Genomic DNA, 12,659 nt, shown 5'->3' on the forward strand with positions numbered 1-12,659 from the left:
CAGGTACATTCCCCTCAGCACCTTACAGAGGAGCTTTAGAATCTTGAGTCTCCCATTCACAAACCAAATAGAATTACACTGTCAAATTACCATTAAAGAATGAAAACTTTATGATACAGTAGTGCTCCATAATACAACCCATCATAAGATACAAAACATTCAGATTTTAAGAGTCTGACTTTGGAGTATGGCCAATGTAGTTTTCTAACAGTCGACTAAACAATCTAACCACTTTTGTTATGTTTAGACAATAAATGATACACATATTACAAATCCATAATGCCTGTAAATGGGTAACATACTTCTACTGTGGAATAAAAAAAATATATCAGTTACCTTACAATGTTTCAAAGCTTCTTTGTATTCTTTGTTTCTGATTGCATCTCTGGCACTTTTTAGAGCAGTCTTTACTTCCTTGCTGGACATCCTGTGGAAATAAAAAGACCGAGTGAACCTACAATAATACCAATAAACTTAACTATCTGAAAAACGCACATGTAGTTCCTTCTATCTGGAACGCTCTTTCCACTCTAAGGTCCCTAGCGTATTCTCTCTCCTCTTCAGATTTTTCCTCAAATGTCACTTGCTCAGTGAAACCTTGGCTGGCCACACTACTTAAAATTTCAACCCTTCCTCCCCCCACACCCAAGCACACAAAATTCCCTTGACCCCCTCCCTAACATTAGCATCTTATACACTATATATCTTACTTATTTTATTTATTATCTTTTCCCCAAACCCACCAGCATGTAAATGCCATGTAGGCAGGGACTTTTGTCTGTGGTTGTTGTTGCGAACTGCTGCATTGCCAGCACCTAGTATCTGACAAATTGTATACATTAATAAATACTTGTTGAAAGTCCGTTGTATTTGAGTTATACTCATTCTTCATATAGTAGCTAAAACACAGATGATCTAATGGACTAGGACCCAAAACACGGGTGTGAATCTCAATCCAATTCTACACCAAGGAAGATTTAATAGAATAAGTCCAAATCGCAAAGTAAAAAACGAATACAAATTAATTTCAGTAACTTTGATGATGTAAGAGCATAAGAAAGCATTCTGTTTTAATGCTGGTTTCTGTAAAATATAAATCAGGATATTAACTTTTTTCACAGTAAGAGTCACTGTCGAGTTGTAGCAATATAATATTCTTTGAAGAGGAATAAATGCAATGTTTACGCTTAAATGAAGGTGATGAATATGCTAGGGGATTATGCACTAATTTCAACCATAAAAAGATATTTCAATTGGTAGACAAAGTATTTCTTCATTTAATTTAAGCTATGTTAATTTAATTTTAAATAACCTAATATATTTTAAGATTTTACAACTTATTCAGATTTACCAGTAAACAATTCAGATCCAATCACAACTCCATGTTGAAGAAAAGACACACTTGTATTTTTTGACAACTCCATTGAACTCTAATCTCTTCAGGAAACAAAACTGGGTAAATATTAATCCACTATAGACTGCAGATGTTCATGGCAGCAAAATGAACCAAGAAGAAGGCTTGCTGACACGGTGTACTGACACCCTTTATACCCAAAGAAGCTGACGTACAAGTGCAGGTCAAAGAAGTTTAAGAAAGTAGGGAAATAAAAAAAATAATTAAAAAAAAAATTAAAAACCAAGGCTTTTGACTTAAAGAATGTTAGATCAAAATAATATAAAAATTAATATATAAAATCAATTTATTTGTAGCTACAATGAGATTCCTTAAATAAGCAAAAAGTAACTTTTTGCCTACCTACATTAATTACACAATTAAAGCTGCATAGTTCATATGCTCCTATTTTAGAAATTGTTCTCTTACCTGAAATTATCTTGGTATAAATTTATAGGTGCAAACTTCAGGATTTTTTTTTTTTTTAGCCTACAAACTTTGACTGGAACAGGCAACAAATTTCAATGCTGGTTTCACATTAAATTTTCTCGCACCAGGGGCGCCTGGGTGGCACAGCGGTTAAGCGTCTGCCTTCGGCTCAGGGTGTGATCCCGGCGTTACGGGATCGAGCCCCACATCAGGCTCCTCCACTATGAGCCTGCTTCTTCCTCTCCCACTCCCCCTGCTTGTGTTCCCTCTCTCTCTGGCTGTCTCTATCTCTGTCAAATAAATAAATAAAATCTTAAAAAAAATTTTTTTTTTCTTGCACCAAAGTTACCTTGGGTAGATAAATCTGCAGACTAAAAAGAAGAGAAATCAATGATGTAACAACTAATCTGGACCAAAAGAAAGGGATAAAAACAAAGACACCCAAGTGGAAAAAAGTTAAAAAAGAACAAAAACAGTTTCAAAATAAGACCAAGCAAAAACAAACAGAAGAATTCAACTTTGTGAAGGAAAGATCACCATCTCTACCACCCAGGATTTGAGGGGGAGCACAATCACACAAGGCAGAACCAGCCACCACCAATCCAACATGCGACCCCCAAACCATGCACTGCATATGCCATAAAAGAAATAGAAAAGAAGGCTCCTGCTCTAAAGAATATAATCTAAACCAAACCTAAGACATCTGAGTCATTAGAGAATCAAATGCTGAACTACGGATAATGAGTACAACTGCAAGAGGAGTTTAAAGAAGGAAAGAAGTGTGGTGTGAAGTAATGAAGGGATACAAGAAGACAGGATTTAAGAATGGAGGGAGGAAGGAAAACTGCTCCAGTCAGAAGCATTTGCATTGGCTAAGTCAGAGAAATAGGAATGAATGTGGCATGTGTAGGACACAATGAGAAAAATGGGCTCAGTGGAGCAGAAGGGACTTGCTAAAGAACAGAAGAAAATGAGGTTTACTGGATAAAGTAAAACACTAGACTACAGAAGACCTTAAAAGTCAGACACAGACAAGTGTCACTTAAATACAGCAGCAAAAACAGAGCTGCTAAATGCCTCTACATAAGGTATTTTTAAAGACCACAACAGACAAACCCCATTCTTCTCTTGGTAACCAACTAATGTTCAACATCCTTCCATATCCCTGTATGTCTCCATATGTAATGACAATTACCCTTGCTGCAGTGGGATCTTCTATTCTTCTCTTTCTTTTCCTTCTTCATTTGACTTGGCATTTAGCATAATACACTAGCACTGAGGCCCTCTCTCTTCACCTAACATTTATACAGCAAGAAATATACAGACACAGATATAGACAATATTGATACATAGATACAGTTTTATGGGATTAACTAATTTTTGAAAAGACAAAATAATCTGCCCCTTTCTAGCCCTAAAAACTTCCTATTTTGGAAGATGGAGTGGAGAAAAAAGAGACTCATTCATTCATTTTCTAAACAAAAAACTTTCCTAAGTACTAACCTACTAGGTATCATCAAACTCACTTCCTTTCATAGAGCAAAAACCTATAAACAAAAATGATACACCTCTATTTGGGACATTTCCCTCTATTGCAATCATTTCCAACATTTTAAAGAAAAATCTAGCTCTTTTATAAGTGTCCTTAAAATTCTTCCACAGCCCCGGATAATCTCTCCTATTTTTTTCCCTCTCAATCTTGTCATTTTTTTTCAATAACAGTATTCATTTTGCACACCTTTTTTTTTTTAAAGATTTTATTTTTTATTTGAGAAACAGAGAGAGTGAGAGAGAGAGAGCATGAGCAAGGGGAGGGGCAGAGGAAGAAGCAGACTCCCTGCTGAGTGCGGAGTCAGATTCCAGGACCCCAGGATCATGACCTGAGCAGAAGGCAGACGCTTAACTGACTGAGCCACCCAGGTGAGCCATTTTGCACACTTTCAACTCAATGAAAGGGTTCCTACTACCAAACTAAAAAAGGTTTTTATTCAACATATCAAGCATAAAAAGTAGCAATAACTGCACTTAAAAAAAGATAGAAAGTGATACACAGGCCAAAATGATAAATCTCAAAAATAACAAATGTAGGTGAACGAATTACTATGTCCTACACACCCCAGCTAAAGCTATGCAACCTAAAGCTACATTCCATTGTGTAGATACAATGACTCCACAAAGCAAAAACAACAACAATAAATAATAACAATAATGACAATGGAGGCTAATCACGGAAAAGCAAAATATAGTACTTTTAAATCTAATAACAAAAGTCTAAAGGTGTTTTTGGATGACCTGTAGTCTGGCAATAACAACCTATACACCATCACACCCTTCTTCAGAAATGAATTGGTAAAAAACAATTACTAAGTAAAAAGAGACTCCAATTACCTATTATTTAGCATTCTAGACACTTACCCTTTACCTATTATCTTCTATCTTCCTTTTAATTGAATTTCAGGTTGTTCCTTAACCATTATCCATCTAAATTAAGTAAAATATGAGAGGGCACATACAAAGAATGAAAAACAGTGAAAACTGTGAATTTTTTAACACATCAGATTCAGGTTTAATTTTCACAATTCATAATTAAAAACACAAGAAATAATTAGGTACAATTTTTCAATCTTTTTTTCATTCCCAAAATTTCCAAATTGGTCTGTATTCCCGTAGCCTCAGGTTATAAAGGAACTTCCATAAGCAATCAGAAAAATTCCCAAAAAACATTCCAGAAACTCAAAAATACATGAACTTCAATATAAAATAAGCCAAAAAAGGGTATCAACTATTTTTATGCTACTTTGTTTTGAATCAAGGACAATCAACAGTACTTATTTACTCCCTATTTGCTGCCTAACTACACTAAAGTGAACCTGTTTTAAGTCATAAAAAGAATTATAAATATGTAAAATGTTGCTCACATCATGTAACTAGATTAATTTATAATCTAATGAAAATAGAGAAAACTTTCTTTAAATGTCAAAACCCAGCTAAACAACCATCTGGAATATTAACACAAATTCTACATGATATAATCCTAAGTATCTTTTGATGAGATCTCTGGAATAAATTTCATCAAACAAAATTAATCTAGAATGCTTCATAAACAGAACGGAAGTGGTTTCAAAAAACTGAATAAAAAAAATAGCAATGTTATTTAAACCAGGAAATGAAAAAAAATTTAGGTGAAGCAGGTGGGGTCTGGACCAAAAAGAGGAAGTAAACTTACTAGACTGAAACATGTATTGGGAGTATACTTAAATAGAATGGTTAGTTGATAGAAAAGGGTCTAACCGTTAAGAAAAAAAGCACTGTGGCCTCCTGTCCTCTTTCTACCATCTTTCCATGCTGCCATAATGGTGCACATGAATGTCCTGGCAGGTGTTCTCAAGAGCATTAGCAATGCCAAAAAGAGAGGCAAACACCAGGTTCTTACTAGGCCATGCTCTAAAGTCATCAGCCAGTTTCTAACTGAAATGATGAAGCATGGTTACATTGGCAAATCTGAAATCACTGATGGTCACAGAGCTGGAAAAATTGCTGTGAACCCCATGGGCAGGTTGAACAAGTGTGGAGTGATCAGCCCCAGATTTGATGTACAACTCAAAGATCTAGAAAAATGGCAGAATAATCTGCTCCCATCCTGCCAGATTTGTTTCACTGTGCTGATAACCTCAGTTGGCATCATGGTCCATGAAGAAATAAGACGAAAATACACAGGAGGGAAAATCCTGGGATTTTTTTTTCTATGGATGCAATACATACGTGCAAATAAAATGCCTCAACGGAAAAAACAGTACTGTGATGCAAACAATGTTTAAGAAAGTAAAATAAAAGTTAAAACAAGGTTACCCTTATTTGGAGGGAAAGGTAAAATAAAAGTAAAAACCTGACTCTATCCATTACACTAACTTTTTAAAGCCCCAAACCAACCTGATTATAATTACTTAGTCACTTCAACTCTGTTCTTACAAAACACCCCAGGTTTTGTCAGCCCCTTCGTTGCATACCCACCCACCAAGCCAAAACTTAACCTTGTTCAGAATGTGCTTAGGAATCAGATATATCTGGGTTAGTACAATCTGAACTTGGACACCTTACTTCATTACTCCAAGCCTACTTCCTCATTGGTAACGTGGGGATTACATACATCACTTATTTGATATCTATGTAAATGGAGTGCCTGAACATAAGACACAGTTGACCCTCAAACAACATGGGCTTGAGGTCCACTTATACATGGATTTTTTTCCAATAAATGTATTTTCTGTACTATAAATGTACCGTAAATATATTTTCTCTTCCTTAGGATTTTCTTAATAACCTTTTCTTTTCTCTACCTTACTCTATTGTAAGAATATAGTATATAATACATATAACATAGAAAATAATGTGTTAACCTTATATTATCTATAAGGCTTCTGGTCAACAGCGGGTTATTAGTAGTTAACATTTTGAGGAATAAGTTACATGTGGATTTTTGACTGCATGGCGGGTCAGCACCCCTAACTCCAACATTGTTCAAGGGTCAACCGTATATTAGTTCTATTCTCTTTATCTACTGCCACCCTCTCAATCAACTTCACTACTTTTTTTTCTATTCCTAATCCACATGGTTACTACAAACTTTCTCTACACATTTAAAACCCCACTCCCTCCTTCCTTGATCTCTCAAGTAGTAACCTTCTTGCCAGTGTTCTTCAAAAGATGGCTATCATCAAACACAAGTACCCTCTTGAATTACGTGAATACTAGTCCAGAGTAAATCCTGCAAAAGAGACCACCCTATACTCTAAATCAATGAAACATTAGTTGAGCTATTCAATTTAAACTTAATCGATATTTTTTGCCATGCTATATTGATATGCCCTGTCTCCCAGGTCAATAAAACCCTACACAAAAGTATTAGATTGTTGGGGTTCCTTACATATTCAACACCTAATGAGTAATATGTACTCAATAAATGGCTGATTGTCCAGCTCCCAAAGCCTGCTCTAAACATTCAGCTATCCCACTGCCAAACGGCAGTTCTCAATTTGCTAAAATGGGAAAGGAAGAATCTCTTTTTGAGTATTAGCTCACATAACTTTTTTTCACTGTCCCCCAATACTTTCCACTTCACATCTTTGCTCCTCTCATTCAGCCTGTTCACACTGCTTCTATCTAGTCAAATGGTACATGTAACTGAAAGCCAAATTCAAGCGTCAAGCATAAAGCCTACTCAGATGAATCTCACTAATCTAACACTTTTAATTTAAACCAACATTTCCAAAAAGCATTCCAAGGAATAAAACATGCTTAAAGGTATTAACACACCATCTAGTAACTTTGTGAATGCTACCAATTATATATCTCACTCTCTTTTAAAGTCATCCTAAATATATATTAGCACTTTAAAAGCTCTAAAAAGTCTTGAAGATAAACTATCCAAAGACAGTTTAACCTAGCATTTCTAAAACTTATGTTACTATGGAACATTTATTTTAATGAACAGCAATTAACATTTTGAAGCACATCAGCATTCTCCAAAGTACACTTTGAGATATTCTGGGTTTTGTTTTTGTATGTTTGGCAACTAACTATACTTTTTATGTCTTTTATATTGTTATTTTATGTATTTTATATTGTTAAATTTATAGGTGTGTGTGTTTATTTCCCACAACTAAACTGGAAGTTCCTTAGGAGCAAAGACTACTTCTATTATTCTATTTCCTACAGTATCCAGTACATTGTAGATAGTCAACAAATATTCACAAAATCACAGCTGGTAAAGACAACACTGAATTTATTCCACATAGTCACTAACTTCACATTTTGCCTCCTTTTCCTAAGGCAGAATATAATGCTGGGGGTATACTGGACGTTAAAAGAACTATAAAGAATCAAAATCTATACCAAGACCTTTTAATGGAAGATCTTTCTAAACTGCAGTTGAGTATCTCACAAAAGCAAGCAATCTCTAACATACAAATCTTTAACTGATGATTTAAACGTACGTGTAATAAAGCACCTACCCTCAATGCAACACATACGTCAGCATGAGCAAACAGAGCGATACACACAAACACACCTCAAAAGTACCTTTTCAGATAGTTACTGATTAGCAAAAATGCTTTAAGTCCAGAAAAGAGTGACCAAAATGATGAAGAAACCTGCAATTACATAATTAGCTGAAGGAAATTGGGAAGGCCTTGGCAAAAAAAAAAAAAAAAAATTGGTGGAGAAAGAGGTGAAAAGGGTTGTTGAAAAGGAGAGATTACTCACATAAGAATAAAGAGAAATGGACCAATGAACGATTAAATGTAGAGGGAGACTGACTTCAGCTCAAAATAAGAACTTTTAATAATCAGACATGGCAAATGTGGAATGGGCTAAAAAAAAAAAAAAAGCACAGACTGGACAATTCACTTGGCAGGAATGTTGTAGGACAAACTGAATGTCAGATGGGTAGTGGGAATAGAAGTCCCTTAGATTCTTCCAGTGTTATGTCTCTGGGGCCCTAAAATATCCATCTTGTTCCAACTCACTGCAGCACCTGCTCCCACTGACATGACAAGGGGAAAGAGAGGGGAAAAAAAGATGTGCTCCTGTCATTCTGACGGGGAACTCAGAATACATGCCCTGTGAAAACAAAGCCAGAGAGAGTAAACACAGTTCACAGAAATGGTATCACCCCACAGATAAAGTTGGATATATTTTTTACAAAACTAAAAGTCAGTTAACAATGTTTCTATGGTGAAATGCTTTCCACACTCCAAATTAACTCAAAACAAATTTTTGAAACATAACCTGATCATGACATAGCTTACCTATGTTATCTCCCATGCTATAAGGTTGCAATGCCATGTATGTTAGCTTTATTTCCCTAGAGTTTAAGTTCCCTGCGGACAGGAACTATTGCTCATATATTTGAATCCTCACAAAGAGCTTCAGCATGCTTCTTGATTAAGAATTTGTCTACACTAATAGAGTTAAACTCATCAGAATGTCATGAAATGTTATAATTAACTAGGGACAGAGAACTGTAGTGAGTTAGGGCCACTACTAAAGTTCAAGTCCTGCTCAGACTGGCCCCCTGTGTAATCTTGGGTAAATCACTTAACCTGTCCAAGTCTCAGTTTTCCTATCTGCAAAATGGTCAAAGTAAGGATTACGGAAAATAATAAAATTGAGTTGATTTTATGTTAGGTACTGCAACTCCTTTTCCTGTCAAAATATTCATACGACTAACATGATGAAGAAATTATATATCTGAAACTATGATAATGAAATGAGAATTTGGCTCTGGGACAGGAATCAGCTTCTTCCAGAATTCTCCAAAGTACTTCGACAGTCAAGTGGGACCAGTGATTTTTCTGCAGCAAAACAATGCTATTCTGAACCTGTCAATTAATCGAACTCGTCACACAGCTCAGTATTTCTTCCCCTAAGAGCCTGTTCGGTTTCTCTCCTTTGCACTCTGAAGGCAAGATGCACCTAAGCTCTTCCCCATCTAGAACATGAAACTGACTTACTAGGCCCCGTTCCTCACTCCACCGGAGCATCATAAATCCTTACTGCACTGGCAGTTAAGATGAGGCAGGCTAGAAATTTCTTTGGGAGAATGTATTCGAGGAGTCCCACGAATCCACATCGCACCTGAGACGGCCCAGCAAGAGGCCCCACAAAGAACCGCCCCATCCAACTTAAGTGACAGACGCGCTGCCACCTCATCACTGACCAGTTCATGGTCCTGTCTAATACTCGGCCATGCTTGCGCGTCACAAAATGACCAGTCCTGGCCTCTGACCCGTTCTCTCTGTAGGTACCATTTCAACCGCGTATTACTTCCAACTTCTGCCAAAGCTACAGCGACCCTAACCCACCTGGTACAGATGCTTCTCCTCCAAACGCCAAGGCTGGAATCTGAGCGCATGCGCATTCCCCAGGCATCGTTCACGTGACTGGAAGTGACTGAGCGTTTAGTTCGCTCGGTATTTGCTTAAAAGGTCTTAATGTGAGTTAAGGCCGGGAACCCCCCTTTGCGCATGTGCTTACGCCCAGCCTGCTGGGAATTGTAGTTCCATGGGTAAAGCGCTAGGAGAAACCCGAACTATGAGCTCTGTGATCCCCGCCCTCTTTCCAGAGGCGTTCCTAGAGGGCGGCGGCGGGCCGAGCTCCCAGCGTTTCTGAACGGCTCTCTGCAATGCTGCTGTTGTGGGTGTCGGTGGTCGCAGCCTCGGCTCTGGCAGCACCAGATCCCGGGGCAGGTGGGCAGAGAAAAGGAGCTGCTCGGGTTTGGCCCGTTGCACCCAACGTGGTGCTAGTCGTGAGCGACTCCTTTGTAAGTACCGAAGGGCAAGAGAGTAGGCGTCCCGCGCCAGACTAGCGACTGGCCCCCAGTTTTTACTGTGCTGCAGGCTTTGGGGAGCAGAATCTGAGAGACTTTCAAACATATTCTACCCCGACGCAGAATAAAAAATGCATTTTATTTTGAGGCCCCGTATACACCCGTACACCATGCACATATAAAACAATAATCTAGTAAGTAAAATGTATCTGATAACACCTTTGCATTTTTTTTAATGCTGCCCTCGACCCAATAATTTTATCACTACTAATGCACTTTAAGTCCGTAGGCCAGTTTGCGTCTACTGTGGGGAAAAATAACATTCTGCATCTCCATAAGAGCGTGTTAGCTTCCCAGTGGTCATTTTCCACTTCAAGTTTACAGGAACTCATGGCTGGGTGAGAAGTGAATGAAGTTAATATTTTTATTACCCAGGTATCTGATAATCCTGTTAGTGCTGATTTAAGTGCGTTAGTTGATCTAATTTGATCCACTCCCCCATGTTCCATGGAAATTGTGTGGGTGTGTTGTTGTTTAATCCCAAACTTCAACAGTCTTTGGAACTTCCCCAAGCCATCACCCAAAAGAATACTAGTATCAACAGTACCTGAAACTTTTAGTATTATCCGTGATTTTAAAACTACCGCTTAGACGAATGTTTGATTATGAGTTACAATACTAGCTTTATCACTGGGTGTTACTGTGGTCACACAGATTGTTGGTGTTAAGCTTGTCTGCATCAAAAGAGTGCTTTTAATCACTATATTCTATTGCCTTTCCCATTGATTAACCTGTGATGATTAAAATTTCATAATCTGGATATGCTCATAGGACTTGTTGAGAAAATTATTCAAAGTAATCTTTATGATTATCTAAACTTAGGGAACAAGCAGTATTGGAGATTAACATGAAAGAGGTTTTTAGGGAGTGCTCCTGAGATCAAAGGGAAGGGAAGAAAGGAGGATTGTGCAAAGAAAGAGAAGTTAAGTTGTATTGCTATCTCAAGAGAAGCCTCAGCTGACTTTATGGGTAATTCTCGAACTAGTATGTTGCTTCAGAACTGTTTCCATTTGGGGTGAAGGGGCTAGGCCTTTATACCCTCATGTTGGATGGCCATTAGTTGTGCGCTGCTCCCAGAAAGGAGCATAATTTGGGGCAAGGCAACTCTCATTAGCAGAGGCATTCTTTCATTCCTAAAGGGAATTTGGGTGGTGCATGAAAGCATCCTAGAAACTTCCAAAGATGACTGAAATATTTTGGGTTTTTTTTTTTTCAGTATAGTATGAATACATAGGTTTTTATGTATTTGTGTTTAAATCCTTTGCATTTATTATACCTACTGATGTTCAAAATGTCCCATCTTTGGTTAGTGAAAGACCCTTCATGTTGTTCGTGAGTCCTTTTGACCCACGCCTAATAATCTTCAGCAGTTTACTTTGATAGACTTCCATGTCCAACTTGTGTATTTCCTGTCCTATCTTGTGTTTAGACTATAATCCAGGTGTTCCGGTTTTTCATTGCTTTTAGACCTTTCCAATGGACAGATCTAGAAAGTACATATATTAGAAAAAGTAAAACATGAGAGCATGTTGATAGTTTCAACTCAAATTTAAGATTACAGGGTTATTAATTCTTTGATTTTTGCACTTGTATCTCTTTTATACCAAGTATTTTGGTTCCTAACTACATTAACATGATTTTTTGGTTTCTTTATCCAAATATATGTAACATGTATATATTTATACAGACTATATTTTATAAATATTTGGATAAATATATATAGTATATAAACATATATATATGTATATATGAATAAATAAATACATTTAGTGCCCCAATCGCCCTTGCCCTAGCTCACTACTAGGGGAAAGGTTCAATGCCAGGGGAGACAAATCGAAAGACCAGACAAGCTTGTGCAAAGCAAGCAGAAAGAAGGAAATAATAAGGGTTAGAGCAGAAACTAATACCAATACTGACGCGCATTTTCTGGCCTTATTTTAGGTAGCTTCTCAACACAGCTGATGTTATATCTTTCTTGACACACCATTTTCTCTCTGCCTCATGGTGCTCGATCTCATATCATATTCCTCCCTTGGTGGCCATTCTTTGTTTCCCATGACACCTTCTCTTCTTATTTGGGACTCCTCGAATTCCTTTCTTTCCTCCCTTTTCACTCTCTGCCTGAAAGGTTTCTTTCAATATCATAGTTTTCAATACCATGAATATGCTAAAGACCCCCATGTTTATTTCACCACAGTAGATTTTCTGAGCTCCAGATTCCTGTCTGTAATCAACAGCCTACTTTATATCCTTTTGGAAATCTCAGACAAATCAAGGGTTTATGTATTTCTCACATTTGGATTAACTCATTTTAAGACCGTATTTTTGTTTATAATTACATTGAAAATATAGTATAGATATAACTCCAGACCTAAAATATTTTTTTTCTGTCTTTACTCTTTACCAAGAAGAGTTCTTCAGTTCCAAAATGTACATCTCCAGCCCCAATAT

General features: G+C 37.1%; 3 protein-coding genes across 4 annotated transcripts in view; 2 read left to right on the forward strand and 1 right to left on the reverse strand.

The window, feature by feature from the left end:
* Nucleotides 1-9,753, reverse strand: part of SKIC3 (SKI3 subunit of superkiller complex) — a 106,305-nt gene extending 96,552 nt beyond the window's left edge. Inside the window, exons 1-2 of the mRNA XM_044383998.3 lie at nt 9,685-9,753; nt 337-427 (exon numbers count right to left, since the gene is read on the reverse strand). Coding sequence (XP_044239933.2) covers nt 337-427; nt 9,685-9,740 — 147 coding nt within the window. The 5' untranslated portion in view covers nt 9,741-9,753. The remainder of the gene's footprint in view (nt 1-336; nt 428-9,684) is intronic.
* LOC123001055 (40S ribosomal protein S15a-like) lies at nt 5,173-5,640 on the forward strand. The gene has a single exon (XM_044384203.1). It carries the CDS (start codon nt 5,176-5,178, stop codon nt 5,638-5,640), a length of 465 nt encoding a protein of 154 aa, XP_044240138.1. The 5' UTR covers nt 5,173-5,175.
* A 122-nt stretch (nt 9,754-9,875) lies between the features above and the next one.
* The window catches only part of ARSK (arylsulfatase family member K), a 45,135-nt gene continuing 42,351 nt past the window's right edge, over nt 9,876-12,659 (forward strand). The window contains exon 1 of one of the 2 annotated variants that reach the window (XM_026498595.4): nt 9,876-10,142. In XM_026498595.4, the coding sequence (XP_026354380.2) occupies nt 10,005-10,142 (138 nt within the window). In that variant the 5' untranslated portion in view covers nt 9,876-10,004. The remainder of the gene's footprint in view (nt 10,143-12,659) is intronic. The other variant, XM_057307248.1, reaches the window with a different exon arrangement.

Source organism: Ursus arctos, unplaced genomic scaffold (genome assembly GCF_023065955.2).
Source record: "Ursus arctos isolate Adak ecotype North America unplaced genomic scaffold, UrsArc2.0 scaffold_5, whole genome shotgun sequence".
NCBI lineage: Eukaryota > Metazoa > Chordata > Mammalia > Carnivora > Ursidae > Ursus > Ursus arctos.

Excerpts from the sequence above, each read along its gene's own strand:
- LOC123001055 (XM_044384203.1), top strand. The coding sequence starts at position 5,176 with ATGGTGCACATGAATGTCCTGGCAGGTGTTCTCAAGAGCATTAGCAAT.